At 44.1% G+C, this 20,631-nt stretch overlaps 2 protein-coding genes across 4 annotated transcripts in view; both read right to left on the reverse strand.

The window, feature by feature from the left end:
* Positions 1–20,631, reverse strand: part of GRIN2B (glutamate ionotropic receptor NMDA type subunit 2B) — a 348,935-nt gene that overhangs the window by 305,774 nt on the left and 22,530 nt on the right. The gene's annotated exons all lie outside the window — the stretch shown is intronic.
* Positions 3,364–20,631, reverse strand: part of LOC149525601 (uncharacterized) — a 164,543-nt gene continuing 147,275 nt past the window's right edge. The window contains exon 4 of the mRNA XM_089781106.1: positions 3,364–3,405. Within this exon, the coding sequence (XP_089637232.1) occupies positions 3,364–3,405 (42 nt within the window). The remainder of the gene's footprint in view (positions 3,406–20,631) is intronic.

Genomic DNA, 20,631 nt, shown 5'->3' on the forward strand with positions numbered 1-20,631 from the left:
CCAATCGCGTCACAAGTCAGGGGCAGCCTGTACATCATCTCTCTGTCTCCTACTGCCCCTAGGCTAGAATGCCACTTTTATAATGTCACAATGTAGTTATGTTTGTTGCACATTCAGTAGGGGATTTTTTTCCCTTTTCCTTATTTGTATTTCATCACCTTATTAATGTTAGAGAGTCTTTGGAGAGTTTTTCTATAGGTTAGTATATCATTGATCTCAGCTTATTATGGTACACATCAGTTTGTTACCATGGCCCCAAACATATCACATTTGTTATTTCTGTCCTAATCGGTTATTTCGGGATTTTCCAAGTTGTGGTATACCTGTTATGTTTAAAAGGGTCTGAACTTAGGAAAGTCCCTAAGCCAATCTGCTTTTACACATCACATGTGGACCTTACGCTTTAGCTTCTCATACAGGATGTGGCTTATAAGTCCCTTGTATTATAGCTAAACTTTTAAAATATAAACCTATTATAGACTATTACAATAAAACAAATAATCAAAACCATAAGGAAATAAGAAAAACACAGGAAAGGATAATATATATTATAATCCACTTGCTTTATTATTTATATATATAAAAATACACACACACACACACACACACACACACACACACACACACACACACACACACACACACACACACAGAGGAAGGTTAGTCCTATATGCTACACTGTGCATTGGTTGATTGTTGTAAGTTTATGAAAAAATAAATGTCCTTATTAAAAAAGCTAGAGATTGGAAGGAACATCTCAAGTCACTGAATCTTTCCCACTCTGTACCTAGTACTACTTCATTCCTTGCACAATGCCCCTGAGGGGGAATACAGAGAAGTCAAACTTCAGGTAGCATTATTTTCTCTAGTCACTTGGCAAACCAGCTGTCATCATTCACCACAGTACTGAAATCCCAAGGGCTACAGTAGAAAAAAGTCACATAAAGGGCCACTGCCAAGTTATTTGCACACAAAATATATATCTTGTGAAATAAAAAGCAAAAGAGTTTCACAGAATATAATATGGACTGGAAAGTTGTTGTAATTTTTTAAAATAGGAACAATCACACTGTTGCCCCCTCCCCCCAACACACACACACACACACAGTATTGTGAACCAAAAAAGGGCACATGAACTAAGAAGAGACGAAGGATGGATCCGCTCATGAACTTTTGGTGAAACCAGTTGGTCGGCAGCCTCTCCCCCAGCATGTGGAGCTATCCAGAAACTCTGGTCTAAACACACACACAACCAACCCCTGGAAACGGCCTTTGGGGGGTGCGGGGAGCAGGCTATTTGGCTATGCCCCCTTCAATGACAGCAGGCAAAGGAAAAGTCTCTGCACTAAGGCTGCTGCCTATGACCCCAATTCAGAAAAGCATGTAAGCACACATTTAACACACATTTAACTTTTAGCATTGACTTCAATGGGACTTAGCCAGGTGCTTCCAGGTTGTGGAATCTCAGTCACAAGAGGTTTTGAGGTTAGACAAACACTTGGCAGGGGGTGGTCAAGGTATATTTACGATTCTAAGATAAGCACATGCTTAAGTGCTTGGATGGACTGCTGAATCTCAGCCTGCATGAATTGTCCTTACCTAGTGTGTGTCAGAGACACAAAGGAAAGTTGTTACAGACGGAAGGCACTGTAAAGGAGAAGCACAGCACAGCAGTGGAAGTGGGAAGGGAAATACAGAGGGGTAAAGTCTATCAGACAGGCCAGGGCAGAACCATGGGATGCTGCAGATAGAACTAAGGGGACAAGATTGAAGAAGAGGCAAAATACTGAAGAGTGCCCAAGTGACGTAGGAATCTACATCCTACTGAATGTCACTGGGACTTACGCACGTAAGGGGTATGTCTACACCGCAGTTAGACAATGCAGCCAACCCATGCCAACTAACTCGGGCTCACTCAGGGTAAGGGTCTGTTGAACTGCAGCATAGACTTCCAGGCTTGGGCAGGAGTCAGGGTTCTGGGGCCTTGTGAGGTGGGAGGGTCCCAGAGCTCAGGCTACAGCCCAAGCCAGGATGTTTACACTGCAGCTCCGTCTGTACCCTATTTTAAAATTGCCTGCCCTGGTCTGCGACAGCCTTCCCTTCCCTTGTCCATGTTCCACTTCACTCTGATCTCTTGTAAAGTGCGTCTCTGAATCATTACTATCGTTGCTTTAAGAAGAACAAAGGAAGCTGGCCAAGAGTGACTAGTGACTGGGGGAGGCCAATCTGAGACACCTTTACAGAGGGCTGATTCATTATGCCTCAAGCTGGCTCCTAAACCCCTCATCCCTTTGGGAAACCTTGGCTCCTCTGATAAATATCAAAGCCATAGAGGACACTAATGCAGAAGGAGCGTGTGGTAAATTTAAAAAAAAAAAATCAAAAGCACATCCCAGATACTATACACTAGAGTCCTGCTCCATCTCCCATTGAAATTATTAGTCTTCCCTTCACTACCAGGGGATTTGGATCACCCTTGGGATGGAAGGAATTAGAGAAGGAAGCTCTGAGCACACGGGCTTCTAGCTTCAGGAGTATCACTTCTCTTCCCCCGCCCCCCACTTTTCTTTCCTGCTGCGGTCTCTCTATTTCTTCCTCTCCCTCTCTTCTCCCTATCTCCTTTTTCCTCCTTCCCTCCTTCTGCTTCACTTTTGCCCTGTAGCCTCCCTCTCTGCATCTGGCTTGACCTGCTTCTTTTCCCATCTCTCCCTCCCTTCCTCCACCTTCTCCCTCCCCCAGTTTCTCTTTCAGTTTAATGACCAGTAAGAAGTCCACTATCAAGCTATCGGATTCAATATGTTTTCATAGTACATTATTGCTGTGCACCAGACCATTCTGTGCTTATGATCGTATGACAAGTCAGGGCCAATTCATCTTGCTGAGCTTTTTCCATCAGCGGCAGCCAGAAAGCTTTGCCGGCTTTAGGAACACAGTGTGGCATCTCCTGACCTCTCACACGGCTCAGCACTATGTCATATTCATACAGCCGTAGAGATGGAGACATAAGATATGCATAGCCAGTTGTGACCAGCTTTGGTCATTGGCTACAAATACTTCAGAGGCAGCAATGGAAGGGGCCAATCTGACTCAAAATGATGGGCCAGGGTTAGCTGAGCTTCTGCCACCTTCATCCATTTTCCCCAGACTTTCTCACTCTCTCCTTTCTCCAGAGTGAAACTCAGGTGCCTGTCAAACTCAGTCATAACCTGCACTGCAGTCATCTTTCCCAGCGCTTTGCCTCGCTGTTCCTTCCCTTCTGCCTGCCTTACAACACCTCACCTCACCCCCCTCCCTCAGGCTCTGCCCCAGCCTCCCTGCTCATTTCAGGATACAGTTCAAACTTCCTGGACCTTATTCCCTTCTTTACACTAAGGCCACTTTACTTTCTGTTAGCTGCATAAGAGCCTTAAAAAGAAAAAGAAAAAGAAAAAGAAAAAGAAAAAGAAAAGTTTACTCCCATTTAGTGCCTTTTACACTGCCAGAATAGTGTAAAAGAAACCTTAGTGTAAGTGAGAATCAGGAGCCTTGTTTTCCATGCCCTCCAAAAAGTGCCTCAACCTACCACACGGGCCTTATCTCTACTTTCTCCACTAGCCACAGCCCCTTGGAATGCTTTTTGCCTGTCCATTCTCTGCCTTAGTGACTCCCCATCCCATTTGAAATCTCTGCTATGTAGGTTTTCCCTTCCAACCGACTTACTTCTTCTTAGTTCCTTTCTACTTTCATTGTGTTGGCTTTTGGTTTTGTTTTGGATTTGTGGGGGGAGGGGTACGGGGATTAAATGCTTGAAAAGAATTCTCATACAGTTTGGCTAGAAGGGACTGTGGAAGAAAACATTGTCCCCACTCTGAGTTTGTAAGCAACAAGTAGCCAGAGGCAGTTTTATTACGAGCTGCAGCAAGGGAAAAACTGGTTCGGACAGGGGGGGAGTCCCCCCCCTCACCGAGGCAGATCTTCGAATACAAGCAATTATGAAGCAGTTTATATACTGTCTATTAAATATAATAACAATAACAATTAGTCTCCTTCCCATTACAAACACCAATGGCTAACAGTTATTTAGTTCCACCCAGATGCTCCTTATCTCAAGGTCCCTACCAGAGTCAGCATTCTATCCTTATCTCCGTATGGAGGCGAGAGGCGAAGGCAGCGTCTAATTACAGATCTCGCGTTGCCAGGCCACAGACTTAGCCTGACTCTTGCTCTCTTGTTAACAAGACCAAGATGGCTGCACACAAATTCCCTTATTCCCTTTTCCTGCCTCCACAGGACCATGCCAAATGAAGCTGCAGTGTAACCCCAAACTCAGCACCAAGAATTAGAGGACACCATTTGAAAGTCAAAGTAGTGGCTCTTATGTGCATTTTCCACATCTGTAAAACAGAGATAAAACTGCACTGCTTCACAGAGTTGGGAGGCTGAATTATTTATTGTTAGTAAAGCATTTTTTTGATCTTCAGATTATAGAAGCCGTAGAAGTTCATGGCATATTATTTATTATCTTCTACTATGTTTGCCCCAAGGCAATAATAACCTTCCTGTGAGATAGCACCCAGATTACACAGTATCCCAGATAGGATCTAACAAGATCTTTTTATATACAGCCTCAGAGCTGTAAATCCTAGTTTAATTGGGAGTAGGGAGAAAGGTGTGGATTTAATTCCACAAATGGTTATTGGTTTCAAAGGAAAATCCCTTTATATCCAATCCTGGCTCAGCCATACCTGTTAGATTGTGATACTATCAGATCTCACAAGTTAACCAGTGTCATAGCTACTCTGTACCTGAATGGGAGACCTTCAAACACAAGGTGCTTCAAGAAGTGATGGCAATAGAATAGTTAGTATTAAATCACTGCTCTGATGTGGTGTTAAGAGTTACTCTACTTCAATTATTCCATGTTCTGATAGCCTGGCCATAAAAGTCAGAGACCCCATTACAATTATTGTCAAGAGAAATAAAATTTCCTTCCAGGTTCTACCTAGATTTCCCTTGCAGTTTCAATTAGAGATGATATTCACTTCCTGAACTAAATTGTCACACAGGGAACATCTACACTACAGCATTATTTTGAAATAACTCATGTTATTTCAAAATAACAAGGCAAGCGTCCACACAGCAAGCCCGTTATTTCAAAATAACGAGCTTCTTGTTTTGAAATAATAAACCCTCATTTCACAAGGAATAATGTTTATTTTGAAATTGCTATCTTGAAATAGCGGTAGTGTGGATGTTCCACTGCTGCTATTTTGAAATAGCTCCTTCCCAAGGTCATTCAAAGTAATTACTCCTCAGTGTTTCCTGGAGCTCTAAGTCGAGGTAGTGTGTCCATATTAGGGGATCCTGCCTCAGACTAATTTCAAGGCTTCCCTGTAGTATGGACATGCCAGTTTGAAATAGTTATTTGGGGAGTTATTATCCCAAAATAACTTATTTCAAATATCCTTGTAGTATAGACATACACATAGTGTTTGTGTGTCCTGTTAAAAAGCTTCTATGTTCCCCTCCAGAAACGGATGCTTTATACACACACACACACACACACACACACACACACACACACACACACACACACACACACACACACACGCTCACTCACTCCTAAATTAAAAGCATTTCACTGACAGATGCGTTTTATACATAAACACACTTTAGGCCAGATCCGTAGCTGGTAAGGATCAACATAGCTCCATCTACTTCCATGAAGCTTTGTTGATTTACATATGCTGAAATTCTGGCTCATAATATTTCAAGTGCTTTGGGAATCTGTGGAAGGAAAAGTTCTATAGAACTGCAAATTCATAGCACTGTTTTTTAACATGAGTAATTTCTGTCAAGGCTGCTCAGTCCCCACCCAAGGTATACCACACAGTTTTAAAATGTTGCCTGGCTAAAAAAGATGCTTCAGCCCTTTCAAAATGAGGGTTGAAGTGGAGCTACTGTACAGTGAATCTCCAAGGGTTTGGAGGCTCAAATGTTCCTGTGATTGCAATACAGAAATCACATGAGAATAGGATTTCTCTGTGATGTTTCCAGTGCTTTCTGCTTCCTATGGAACCACAAATGCAATTGTTTCCTAAGCAGTATTTCAGGCCTCCTAGGCCAAGGAACTAAAAAGCACAGAGATACACATTGTATAAACACATGGAAGGAAGTTAAATGAACCCTCAACCAAGTACCTCAACCAACGAACCCTCAACCGAGTGCTTGAAGTTTGGAAAGAATGCTCAGGACTCTATTTCTAACCCGACTGGGTTACTCCATTCTTATATAGAAAACCAACTCTGCAGCTAAGACACCAACCTTCCTCCCATGCCAGCATAGAGCCCAGGGTGTTGGCTTGCTGCTTCTGCACAAGGCTACGTCTACACCAGCAGCTTCTTGCACAAGAACTCTTTTGCGGAAGAGTTCTTGTGCAAAAAACTCTTCCAGAAGAAAGTGTCTACACTGACATGTGCTTTTGCGCAAGAGCATCCTTGCCAGTGTAGACACTCTCTTGCGCAAGAAAGCTCTGATGGTCATTTTAACCATACAGCTTTCTTGCACAAGAAATTCATGTTGCCTGTCTACACTGACCTCTTGCGCAAGAATAGTTGCACAAAAGGACTTATTCCTGAGCGGGAGCGTCAGAGTTCTGGCGCAAGAAGCCCTGATTTTATACATTAGAACGTCAGTTTACTTGCGCAAGAACACGCGGCCAGTGTAGACAGGCAGCAAGTTTTTGCGCAAGAGCGGCCGCTTTTGCACGAGATCGCGCTATTGTAGACACAGCCTAGGGTTATTGCTGAGGTGGAGGGAGCAACAGCATCCAGCTAGGAGCTGAAGTTTAACTAAGGGTAGTGCCAAAGTGGTTCATTGCACACTGCATTGTCAATTCTGTTCTAGTGAAGAGACAGGAGAGCACTTAGATACTAGACTGGTCTTCTGAAACACCAGTTACAATGGGGTCCAGCTAGTAAAAAGCTGCACTTCATGGGTAGCTCCTGCCCTTATATTCACATGACAGTTCCTAGGGTGCAGCTACATAGCATAGCGGCACTTGCTCAAAATAAGCTACACCATTTCAGCTACGCAAATTGCATAGCTTATTTCAAGCTTATTTCAAGATGGTCTATTTTGAAATTATAGACCGCTGTTCTGACAAGTCCCTTAATCCTCGTGGAACAAGGTTTACCGAGATTTCGGAATAGCAAACCCATTATTTCGATTGCATTTGGAAATAGCGGATGTGCTGTTAAGATGGGAAAAAACGCTATTTCAGGATACCAGACATATCCCAAAATAGTGCCCCTGTCTAGACGTACCCTTAGTGTCCTGAGTAGTGAAAGATTACATTGCTATCAAATTTCTTCAGGGTCCTATAATGGTGTAGGGATGAGTGGGTGAACAAGTCAGCTCAGATATATTAACCAGCCTTCCAACCTTTGCCCCCAAACATATGCCTCAACCACCTTCTGACCCTTCAACATTTCCAGAGGCTCAGAACATTCAGTTTGCTTTTGTGTCATGGTATTTTTTATTTTCACAGCTGACTCTCCGCTTCCCACTTCCAATCCAGGAGTCTGATCCAAAGCCCAGTGAAGTCAATGGAACGCTCTCAGGGTGCATCTACACTGAACGTTTATTTCAAAATAAGCTATTCCAGAATAGTTATTCCGAAATTGCTTATTTCAAAACAGCATGTCTACACTACAAGGAAGCCTCAAAATTAGTCCGAGGCAGGATTCCCTAATGTAGACGTGCTCTTTCGATTTAGAATCTCAGGAGCCACTGGGAAGGAATAACTTAGAATGGCCTTGGTGGGGGGCTATTTCAGAATAGCAACAGTGAAGCGTCTACACACACCTTATTTTGAAACAGCTATTTCGGAATAGGAATTATCACTTGTAGAATGAGGTTTACAGATTTCGGAATAAGCCGTCCGTTATTTCAAATTTGTTTTGAAATAATGGAATGGAATGGCTACCTAGACCCTCGCATTGTTGTTTCAAAATAACACTAGTTATCTCGAAATAATGGTACAGTGTAGACGCACCCCCACTGACTTAAGTGTAATATGGATCAGGCCTCAAATGAACTGAGAGTACCACAGGGAAAACCTGGCATGCTTTTCCAAATCAACTGTAAGCAGGGAATTTTGAAGATCAACAAAAGTTACGGTTAGGTACAGTTAGTCCTTCCCTGCCCTTGACTTTACTTGACTCACACTACGCCCTCTCTCTGTCCCAATGTTCTGCTATCCTGTCCTGAACACCCTCACCACCGGTCTGGAGCACAACTTATAGGCCTGTTTTAAAGTTTTATACCCACAAGGAACTGCATAGAAAGAAACAGAGTGCTATGTTTTTAAAATATCCATAAAAAGCTTGACTCCCCCAACACCTTGCACTCCATAAAATCATTTACAGCAGTGAAAAAATGGGTGTAAAACACCACCTTGCGGATATGGCAGCATTTTGCTCCTACTTTGTACAGGTGTAAACAGCTGCATAAGGTGCAGAGCAACAAGTAATCAGATTCAGTGTCTATAAATATGGCTTGTATGTTGCCTGTATCCTTCTCACCCATGCTCCTATGTAATCTGTCTGGGATTGGGGGTAGGAGAGAAACTAGAACCAACATGACATGTTACTGTCATAACCTTGTTGTTACCCTTCTTACTTTGCTTGTATGTTGTATTCTAATCTCTCTCCTTTTGCCTATATTTTACCTTCTTATCTTGTAAGCTCTTTGAGGCAGAGACCATCTTCCCCTGAATCTGACACACAATGGGGCCACAGCGTTAACTGGGACCTTTGGGCACTAATCCTATAGTTAAGATAAGAATAACTACTGATATAATTAATTGATTCCTTCTCGAAAAGATCAAGAACTGAATCAAACAGAGGCTGACCTCCCTTCTGATCTTAGAAGCCGGGATGACACACGCTACTTGCTTGTGTCTTGGGAAGCTTGCACTGCCACAGCAGATAAAGCTTATGTCCAACCCTGCCCCATGGAGAAAGCACATCTCCAGGGCTGTCAGTCCTGTGGCTTCACCCCTGCTAAAATTCACTTTAAAAAAATGGAAAAGGAGCAATAGCCTAAAGGTAAAAATGAAACATTTCAGGTGACAAGACATTATGGGGAAAATGAGCAATTAGGTAGCGGCACAGACACCCCAAGGGAGGTGCTTGAGCAAGTAACTGTAGGTAAGACATCTGCAGGGAAATAAGCTGCCTGATGCAAGGGAATGGACTAGATGGGCCCAGAGGTCTTTTCCAGCCATATAAACCATGAAAAATGAACCAAACAACCTCACCCTTCACCAGTTATTACTCAATCCAAAACTCGCTGCACTCTTGACACTTCTCTCCTGGATTGAATCAGAGCTAGCTGTACTTTCTGGCTGTTGAGTTGCCTCTCTATGCTGCTCGAATACTTACGATTGCTCTGCTCAGCCTAGCCCATAGCCCCAGCCAAGGGGTTCAGTTGCTTATGCCACAGAGTGACCAAAACCACTTCCTCCAGTCTCTCTGGGAAGGTGGCTCTGGTCTCCTCTCATTCATCTGCTAGGCTCCCACTCCTCATAAGAGGAAAACAATCTACACACATTTCTCTCCCTCTGAGCTAAATCATTCTCTTCTGTATGAGAAAGGGGGCCCTCCAGTCCGTGATAACAATGAGGAGTTACCCTTGGGTGCAGTAGCAGCAGTGTTGACGATGAATGGCAATCGCCATACCAGTATATGTGCAAAGTGGCGATAACAATGCATCACCAGATGGCTTGGCAATGCAAGGAGATGGCCACAAATGCAAGGCATCTAATCTAGGCTTTGCTCAAGCTAGAACAGACAGTGGAGAGATTGTTGTAGCAGCCAGGGCCAGGATGATGAAGGCTGTGGGGCATTGGCCATCTATAGCAGCATACCAGCCAGGATGAACGTGGGCAACTAGCCAATATTGAGCTACTAAAAGTACAAACAAACCTCTTAACATGAAGTCATGTCCACACAGAAACACACTGTAGGTAGTTGGCATGGGAAAGGAGTGTTGAGTGTGTAAGGGGCACATTTGCTCTCTTCTAGAGAGATCAATGAACTATCTGAGCTCAGACAGAGCAACACAAAAATGGTGAAAGCCACAGGCTAAAGGAAACCAGATTGGGAAACAACCTGGAAGAGGCACAGCAGCAACGATGGGTGTATAACACAGGTCCACAAATACAGCCTATAAATTCAAAGTACGTGGCACCCCATGCACAACCACTGAAGCTAAAAAGGCAGCGTTGGCTTGTTGTGGATGTATCTGTGCTTGTCCATTTATTCCATGGGGGCCCACTTTTGCAGCTCTACTGGGCATCTTTCCATTCTAGCTGTGAAGAATGCTCTTCTGTAGTGTACTAAGGGTTGAGATGTACAGGGATATACAGCACCAGTTCTCTTCCCCTTTGCCATGCACTTTTCCCCTCCCAAGTAACACTCCCTTTCTAACTGCAGCACGTTCCACATGTGGTGCATCCGTATGATGAAGCCCCATTCTGTGTGTACGCATAGTGCTTTTCCCGTCACAATTTAAACCTGCACATTTTCATGGTCCTGAACGCGCCAGTTGCATTGATATAATTCACAATGACGTTCATGGGAGCTGCGAGCACTCAGCTAATGTGGTAACAAGAAGATTAGTGCCATTCTCTCTTTCTATCCTTATAAGGGTTTTAATTTTAAAGGGACAGGCCACTAGATGCACCTTCAGTTACAGCACAGCAATTGGTACATCGTGTGAAGACGGAGCAAGCAGTGCCCAGATAGAGGGGATGTGTGACAGAGAGAGGGAGGAATGAAAAGAGTTCTGTTTTCTTGCCCTCACTTCAATGTGCGTTGCCTGGACTGAGGGCTGCCTACATGGCAAGCAAACCGTCAGCACAGACATACTCTGCTTGTTTCTGGTTGTTTGTCCCTAGGAAGGCTGGAGTACTCATTAAGATGGAGTCAGTGCTGCCGCTCTTCCATCACATGCTGACATCTACTCCGGGTGCAATTTACACAACCGCACACGGGTGAATAATAATCAAGCTATGCCGCTTGCCACTCACGTGAAAAAGAGAGAGGAGGAAGCAGAAGGAGAGAGAAATGGAGTGAAAATGAGACAGAGAAAAGGTGAAGGATAGAGAGGGACACAGGTAAGAGCGAAGGGAGAGAACCAACGAGGAGAGTTACTTTTCAAGTGTTTGCTGAAATCTCACAACATTTTAGAGCAAATGATGCATGAAACATACTGTCAGGAATATGGTGCCCAGAATCTATCTTGGATAAATATTTAATCTGATTGGCAGGGAGCTGTTAAAGGCCCAGAGTCTAGATTAGAGGCTGCTGGAGAGCCACAAGTAAACTAAATGTATCAGCAGACAGTGACACATCATGGCACCCAATCATCCCATCCAGCTCACAGCACCCATCTGAAAAATATACCTCAGTACCCAAAAGGAAAGGAAAACAGAGTAGGAAACCTGAAGTACATGCTCCTCTGCTCCCACCATGAACTGGGAAAGGGCAGAACAGCCATGCATGGAGATTGTAAATGTGAAGACAGCAATGTACTGCTGGAAAAATCTCGTATAAAGCCTCCTGCCCTTCACAAGCATTGCAGATACAACATACAGAGTATTTAAATTAAGGCAATCTCCAAGAGCTGTAATTTGCTCACATTTCCCCATATGAAATGGTTCACAAATCAGAGGCCAGTCCCTGGGTAGACCAGAGGCACCCTCCCTTAAGATTAGCTAACAGTCCTCCATGTATTTAGCAAATTATGTTGCCATACATACTTGTATTCTAATGCAATGGAGCAGGAGCACACCATAGTCATGTACGGACCGAGCCAAATGCATACACAATTTACTCACTGCCCTTTGAGGTGGGAATTGCATATTAGCCAACAAAGTGAATTCAGGACAGCAGGAAATGCTAGCAGGTGGTCATGTACCTGTATACATTGGCCTAAGAGTTGTGGCTCTCACTTCAATGCCTGCATCCACACCATAACCAGACTGGCTGAGGTCAATGTTTGCTCCTGTGTCCTGGCCTCTGGGAGATGAAAATATTAATGAGCAAAAGCAGCCAGAGAGAGGGGGCTGACGAGAGTAGCGAGCATGGGGGGCAGCCCGCTAATTTTTTAAAACTTTAAGAAGAAAGTCATTTAAAAACAAAACAATTGAAAATGTTACTGTAATGTTGAAATGCCCCGATTCTACATTATGGGAGCCTCCCTTCTGACTCCCCATCTTTTTCCAAACCAAAATTCCAATTAAGCAGACCAAATCTGAAAAGCATTTCTATTTCCGCAGGATTCATTCTCTGATGGAACGTGGTCTGTTGAAGTTTCTCGAATCAGCTCGGCTACCTTTCCCCACCAGCACTGAAACCTAGATTGCTTGTTGTAGCAGCTTCTCTCTGCTGCATATCAATGTGCCCTCTGCTTTTTTCCATCCATGTGTAGATTTTTTCCGTCCATGAGCAGACTATATTTTATGTGCACTGAGGCATGTGTGAATGTGCCTTACTAGTAGAAAGTAAAAACCTAGCTGTGAGTGCTCTGCTTATCAGCTGGGCAGCATTTGAATCTCTCCTGAGCAGCTGCAAAAGCGCACAGTTTACAGGAAATGCTGCTGCATACCATTGCTGTTATTGAACAATTGCCAGTTCTGGGCAACTGAACTTTTCTCACGCTTAGCGACTTTGAGAAAACTGCTGCCTGCAACCAAACAGCAATGCATTTTCTGGCAGCCCTATCACTGTGTGTCCTTATTTGGTCACAGTGTATGTTTTTAACACCACTGCCATATGCTCAAGTTGGCAGACTGCAGTGGGTGGCAGAACACCTGGGTATTCTTAGTCTTCCAGGTCTCCTGCATATTTTTCCTTTGTGCATGTTTGTGCCCAAGAAGACAATGGGCCAGGAGCACGCAGGAACAGAAAGAGGCTGGAAGTGCCAAGGTCTAAACTGAAGATACATTGGAATCCCTTTAAAGTTCTGCGGCTGATTCTACTGTCCAGTCCCCAGGTCAAAAGAAAACCAGAGCACTTAGACTGCAGGCCCAGAACCCTAGTGGTTATTCCTCTTCTCTGCCATGAATAGATACAGGACCAATTCCTGACTGTTGGCTGACTATGACAAAGATCAGGGGCCTACTCCTGCAGGAATTAAATGCATAGAGACAGTCTGCTGGGAAGAAATCTTACAGGATTAGGGCCCAGAAGTGGTGTCTGATAGCACAAGTCATCTACCCTATGCCCTCCTCTTCATTTCTGGCTGCTTCCCTGCCCTGCTGCAGCTCTTCAGTGAGCTGACCTCATCTGAACATAGTTCACATTTCTCCTTTCTATAAGATGCTTTTTCCAATATTTAACTTTTTAGGAAGTGCCATGCTGATGAAGGCAGCAGAATTCCAGTTCTGGAAGCTAAAATCCTTTACTTGGAGAACACAAGCAGTAGCTTTGGTTTTAATTTTTTCCCCATTTCTATAGCACCTTCATTCCAAGAATCTCAAAGCACTTGACACACTGTGACTGGCCCCTTTAAGAAGAAGTGGGATCCAGTGCACCTGTGACTGAGTTCCTGCTGAGCCACTAAGCTTAAGGGAGAGCAGCTGAGCCTTATAATGGAGGCTCCTGACAGGAAACAAGGAGGCAAAAAGAAAGTGTGTGAGGCTGGTAAAAGGGCATCCTGAATCCTGGGCTAGAAAATAAACTTGCCTCCAGGGAGCAAGCCCTGAGAAAACATCCATCTGGGGAAAGGTGGCAGAATACATAATATGCTTAAAGATAAATTCCATCTCCAGGGGGAGAGCCTGGACAAATATTACCAGCTGAGAGGTCTGCAGGTGTTTAATTATTGGGCACTGAAGTTTTAGAGGAAGAAAATTCCAGGAAAAGGTGCATTAGAAGAATAGCACAGAGGCCTTACTGTCTCTGGACATTAGGGTTTAGAATAAGAGGAAGCCATGTGTGTCAGGGCATAAACATAGGAAATGCTGACATAATTCTGGTATTCCTAACATCTGGGGACACCAGCGCAAGATGGACTCTACATGCCATGCTTCTCCAACCTGAAGCACTACAGGATAAACACACTCTCTTGCAGTTTACAAATATTAATGACAGTTTAGCTTCGTAACACATCTGTGCAGTGGGGGGTATAGCATTCCTATTTGCAGATGACATATCTGAAGCACAAAGAAGTTAGGCAACTAGCTTAAGATCACAGACTGAGTCAGTGGCAAAGCTAAGTATAGATTCCCAATCCCATGCCTTTATTCTAAGGCCAAGCTTCTTTCCCATGTACATTGCCCCTCACTAAGGTGCTTCTGCTCTGACCCTAAAACAGTTATTTCTGAGATTAAAAGTGAAATTCAGCCTCCTTGGTTTTGGACTCCCTCATAAAATTGCTAAGGAACCAGTATTTGTTGTGATAGTGAACCTGTGATACACACACCTGCTCACTTGAAACAGAGCAAAAACCTCTCCTTGTCACACTGACGTCTATACTATTATCAGATTACAACAATTTTTATAACTATTTATATAGGGTTATTACCTATATAATTCCAATCAGCTAAAATACTGTAGACACAAAATGTTTTATTCTATATCTTTATCACCCCATTTTACCTTCAACTGTCCCCATTTTAAAAAGCAGTTTCTGGAAGTTAATGCAAATATATCCCAGTACAGTGGTATCTCTGAGAATGGGCTTTCCTTGGGAGACTTCTAAGACCTTCTGAACTTGACTCAAATTCCACAGGAACAGCTTTTCTTTATGGCACGTCCCTTGTCCCAGCCAAACCCAGGGATTTGAAGTGGCCATAGGGATTTTTTTTATTTAACTGAATTATTTCATACCTCAAAAAAGGATCAAGTTCAGGGATAAGAGTCCAACTTCATTCTTGCTCCAGTGGAACTGGTTTACCTTTGTATTTTTTATAAACAAAGGTGGATTTAATCTAATGAAGCCATTTGCACAGATTCACAATCAAAGGAGAAGTTATCTCCAGTATATTAAAACAGAAGACTTAACAAACATGTCCTAAAGAAATAACCTTCAGACAGAAAGCACTAAGTTCAAGAGCCATTTACCAACATACAGAGACAATTAAAGCATATCTGGGTGGAGCAGCTGATTCATCTCTTAATTGTGACAGGATTGATTTCCTTATTCCAAAATCATGCCTGATAGGTGGGTGACTAATCTCAGCCTCCAGTATCTCCAACCATGGCAATTCCTCCACACCCTCTTACTAACCTCTTCTGTCATCCAGCACTTGGAAGGTTTTTCTTCATATTGAATCTGACTTACTCTGCCTCAGCTAAGGGCCCATTTACTTCTTGACCTGATCTGTCCTTAGTGATTAAAGAGAATAATTGGCCCCTGTCCTCTTTCTATAATAACCCTTTACACACCCACAGTTGTCTTTTCTCTTGACTGAACAAGCCTGACTCTCCTAACCTTTCTTTACAGGACTTACTGCCTAAAATCTTCAGTCATTTTCACTGCTCACTTCTCCAAACTCCCTCTAGTCTGAAACTGTCTTTTTAAAATGTGGCACTCTAAATTCACCTAATTCTCTGCATGAGGCTTAACCAGGACAAAGCAGCACAAATAATCCACAGGGTCACACGTATCAGCAGGGCAGAGGAGGAGAAGGGAGGAAATCCTAGCAGAACATCTTATTCTCACCATAGTGGCCAATATACGTAGAGCACTGCAAAACTATAGATATATACTGTATATCCACAGACCACATTTGTGGACTATGGACTGGCTGCAGATACAAATTTTGTATCCACGCAGAGCTCTAAACATGAGATTGTTCTCTATGTAACACATTCTCCAATGTTTTGTTGATGGAGCTTCTACCACTTTCCTTGGAAAGTCTGCTATAAGTTAATACACCTCAACATTAGGAATTGTTTTCTGGCATTCAAACTACACTCTCTCTTTGCTCCATTTCACATCACTGCTTTGTTATAGCTACTTTCCATTCAATTCTATTTAGATTCTTATATCATGCCCATTACAATGGTATCTGGGCATCTAACCAACAACTGCCTGAACCACACTCTAGGATTCCTCTCTCTTTGGTGTTTACATTCTTAAACACACAGTTTTAGGCAGTTATGTCTCCCTTTTAATTGTCATTTGGCCAAGCTAAATGTAATTAGTTATTTTAATCTTTCCTCTTAGATCAATCCCTCCAGCCTCTTAATCCTTTTTATTGCTCCACTGAATTCATTCTAATTTGCTGCCATTTGTGTGGCACTGAGCTGTCCAGACATGAAAGCAGTATTCTAGGTGCAGTCTTACCAGTGATATATAGAAAATGAGACTGTTTACCTGTGATGTGATAGTCCTGTTTATGCAACTCAAAATTGCATTGCTTTCTTTGTTCTCATAGTCATAGTCTCATTTACTGTTCATTATCTCGCCTGGTCTTTTTTCCCATTACTGCCTTTTTCTTTTTTTTTTTTTTTTTTTTTTTTTGTTGGCATTGCTGCTTTATCTCTCCCATGGAGTATCTATGTTTGCTTTCTACAAGACAACCTCTTGTTTGTAAATACCTGCTTTTCAATATATTATCTACTCTAATAATCTCCAAACCCTATTCTGAGATAGAACTGTTCAGCCAGTTCTCTCAAATCTTTGATTTCAAGGGAAATATCACAAAGTAAAAAAAAGCCGGGGTTTGGCTTCAGAGACAGATTAGGGCACAGCTCCACATTCACAATATTAATTCTTCCATGGACACGGCCCAAGAGCTAAGTCCCTCACTGAGGCCCTGACATTTATTTTAAATGCTAGAACCCCCGACCCGTGATTTTTACATTAACTTCTACCAGACAGGGCCGTGCCATAGGGTGTTCTTGAAGCAAAGGCTTTTTACCACGAATCTTCTCCTTAAGTATCCGATCAGTGGGGGAAACCCAGAGGAACCTGCTGTCCCTCCCGGGAAAGGCAGCGTTGAGCAGTCAGGGCAGCGGGACAGGCAGCTAACACCCCAGGGTTTTAGCTTGCAAAGGAAAACCTCCCGCCTCCAGCTTTTCTCCTCTACTGTGCCCATGTCGCCAGCCAGCTCTGCCTGGGGATGGCGCGTGGCCCTCCTGGAGCAGGGGCAGCCTGGGCCAGGAGCCTGAACTCTCGCCTCGATGTGCCCGCCGCAAGAGGTGAGCGCGCTGGGCACAGAGGGTATGTCTACACTACCACCCTAGTTTGAACTAGGGTGGTTAATGTAGGCAACCGAAGTTGCAAATGAAGCCTGAGATTTGAATTTCCCGGGCTTCATTTGCATCTTGCCGGGCGCCGCCATTTTTAAATGTCCGCTAGTTCGGACTCCGTGCCCGCGGCTACACGCGGCACGGACTAGGTAGTTCGGATTAGGCTTCCTATTCCGAACTACCGGTACACCTCGTGGAGCTCCGGGCAGAGCTGAGCGGCAGCTGCAGCCCCTGTGCACGTGGGGGCCCGGTCGGTGCAAGGCCAGGCAGCTGGAGTCCCTCGGGGTTCGCCGCCTTGCCCGGACTCTGCCCCACACGCAGCTCCGGGGAGCAAGCGGCGGGAGAGGAGCGGACGCGCAGGACTGCTCGCCAAGCTGCGCCCATTCCCGGCCCCGCCACCCAACCAGCTACACAGCACCTCAGCTACCACAGTACGGGAGCGGGAAGGTGCCACCCGTGGCCGCCAGGAGCCATCGCTGCCGACGAGGGGGTGCCAGCAGGAACATTTCCTTTCCTCTGCAGCCAGAAGCTCCCACAGTCCCCAAGACATTGCCCTACGCCGCCAAGCCCAGAGTGGCAGCAGGATACCCCCGGGAGGAAGCCCAAAAAACTCAGTTCTGCAGTTCCTGCAAATGCAGCTTGCTGGCTACCGCCTGGGAGGTGCTGGACTCCAGGCTGGCAGGCGGGGAGGACTCCAGGCAGAGGGAGGCGGGCAGCCCTGGCAGAAGCGGCCTCTTCTTCCTTCCCTGCCGTCGCACTCCAGGGCTACATCTAGACTGGCATGATTTTCCGGAAATGCTTTTAACGGAAAAGTTTTCCATTAAAAGCTTTTCGGAAAAGAGCGTCTAGATTGGCACGGACGCTTTTCTGCAAAAGCACTTTTTGCGGAAACGCGTCCATGCCAATCTAGATGCGCTTTTCCGCAAAAAAGCCCCGATCGCTATTTTCGCGATCAGGGATTTTTTGTGGAAAACAAATCTGAGCTGTCTACACTGGCCCTTTTGTGCAAAAGTTTTGCGCAAAAGGACTTTTGCCCGAACGGGAGCAGCATAGTATTTCCGCAAGAACACTGACAATCTTACATGAGATCGTCAGTGCTTTTGCGGAAATTCAAGCGGCCAGTGTAGACAGCTGGCAAGTTTTTCCGCAAAAGCAGCTGATTTTGCAGAAAAACTGGCTAGTCTAGACACAGCCCAGGTGTTGCTCGTTTTACCCAAGCTCCAGGAACAAAGCAATAGCCTCTGACGTACTCCAGGCTTCTGCTTGCAGCCAGACTGACTGGGCCGCAAACCTGGGCAGTGCAGGGTCTCCCAGCCATCCGAAATAATCCTCCCGGTGCTGCAGGCTCTGATGCCAGCGCCTTGGTAAGTAGCTGATCCCCAGCTGTCAGAACTGAACCAGTTCCATTGGAGGGGCTTGACAACACGGTGCTACCACACAGATTGAGGGTGGGATTGAAAAACATCGGATTTACCTGCCACACAGAGACAGACGCCATAGGCTCATTCCTTTCTGCCTGCCCTGCATCCTCTTTGAAGTTTCAGATGAATAAACTGTTCAGCATTTATCCTCCTAATTACAGCTCTATACTGTTGCTATATCTGTTAATCTGTCCTGTGTAGCACCCCAGAAGTAGCTGCATTTCAGTGCAGAGATGATTCTTCTGTGTGTGTGCATAAGGTCTGATTGCGCAACCCTTAATTATGTGGTTTATTTCCTTAGGGCCTTAGGGCAACAACAGGTTGGTGATTTCAGAGGGACTATTTACAGAGTAAGGTATCACTTCACATGAGGGAGTGGTTCAATTTGGCCATAGCGTGTAGCTCACTTTGGTATACCATAAAAATGTGAGTACTGAAGATTGTGTGCCTATTCCCTTTCACCCCTTGCACTTGATGCCAGGGGCACAGTGGGGCTGGGGGTATATATGTGAACATATAGACAGCTGTATAATTAACTAGACAGTTATTCTCTTCTCCCTCATGAAGCCCCTTTACGTGGACTATGAGAGCTGCACTGCAATGAAAATGTGGCTGGTTTCTACCTCTTCTGATTGCTAAATTACCACTGCTTGGCTGTCTTCTAAATTAAGTGGAAAGAGAGCTGCCACCCACTGGTACCTCTGTTTCAATTTTAAAAGAAAATAAAATGGCTGCATGGGCTTTCCTCTCCAGTCTACATTCCAAGTTGCATCACTACAGGGAGTGGGAATACAGGGCAAACTTCTCTGAAGATGCAGTAGACTCCATCATAATTCTTCTTCACCTCCCCAGTAAGCAATTATGTTGACTTCTTTGTGTCCCAGTCCCATGCAACTCAGATGCTTATATCTAAAAACTTACAGGCCAGTTTCCTCACTCTATCATGATCTAGGCTTTCCCAGGATACCAGTGGAATTCACAGCCTGTAAATGTCCCCTCAAATGTATAAATCTTCACTACCTATTCTTGTGACCCATGTCAACCTATTGCCCTTCAATCAGCAGAAAAAGAAGATCTATTGTTTAATGTTCCAGTAAACAAAAGAAAAGGGTTTATGTGACTTCTGTTAAGAAGCTGAATGTGGACTAGCTCACTGAACAAAGAGTTCTGTAGGGGAATTTCAAAAGATGGAACTAGAAGTAAAGTCATCAGTTTGAGCAAGATAAATGTAAGGAGGACAAGAAGAATCACAGACAATACAATTTAAGGAGCAGCCCTACACTGGCCAATGACAAAGAGAACAGGTGTATACAAAATACACCTTTTCCATCTCTAACATCTTTGCTTCCCGGAAAATCATGGCTTTTCCATGAAGCAGCAGACCAGAACATTTAGAAATGTTTGTTATGTCTGAAAAGAATTGTTTCCTGCTGACACCAAGTATATGTACTTCCAGAGGAAATTAATTCCAGATCTACTGACCAACTACATATATTGACTCATCCTACAGGTAGGCTATGTCTATTCACTCAATCAGGATGTGACAATTTATAAGAGAGACAGATCAGACTGGCTTTTGTGGTTCAGTCTAGAGGAAATTGACTTCCCAGCTGAGAAAAATCTCAAGTAAGGATGAGGCAGCCCCCAGTTCTGCATCTATTCTAAATCTTCAGGTTTAGCAGCAAGAAATTTGGTTCCATTCACTATTTTCTTTTATAACTGCTGCACTAGTATCCACTGTAAAATTCCTGCTCCTCAGCACACTCTCCCACTAAATCTTGATGTCTGGTTACATGATGAAAAACAAGTCATCCTGGTGCTTCCAAGTCAGGTATACCTTTTTTTCTCTAAACTGCAATGCTGATTTTACTGAATGAGTTTTCTCTACTAGTTCCTTCCCACTTTGAACTCTTCTCTGGTTGCTTCCAAATCTGGCACTTCTCTATTTTCAAGGCTGGTTT

The sequence above is a fragment of the Pelodiscus sinensis genome, chromosome 1 (assembly GCF_052426305.1).
Source record: "Pelodiscus sinensis isolate ZL-2025 chromosome 1, ASM5242630v1, whole genome shotgun sequence".
Taxonomy (NCBI): domain Eukaryota; kingdom Metazoa; phylum Chordata; order Testudines; family Trionychidae; genus Pelodiscus; species Pelodiscus sinensis.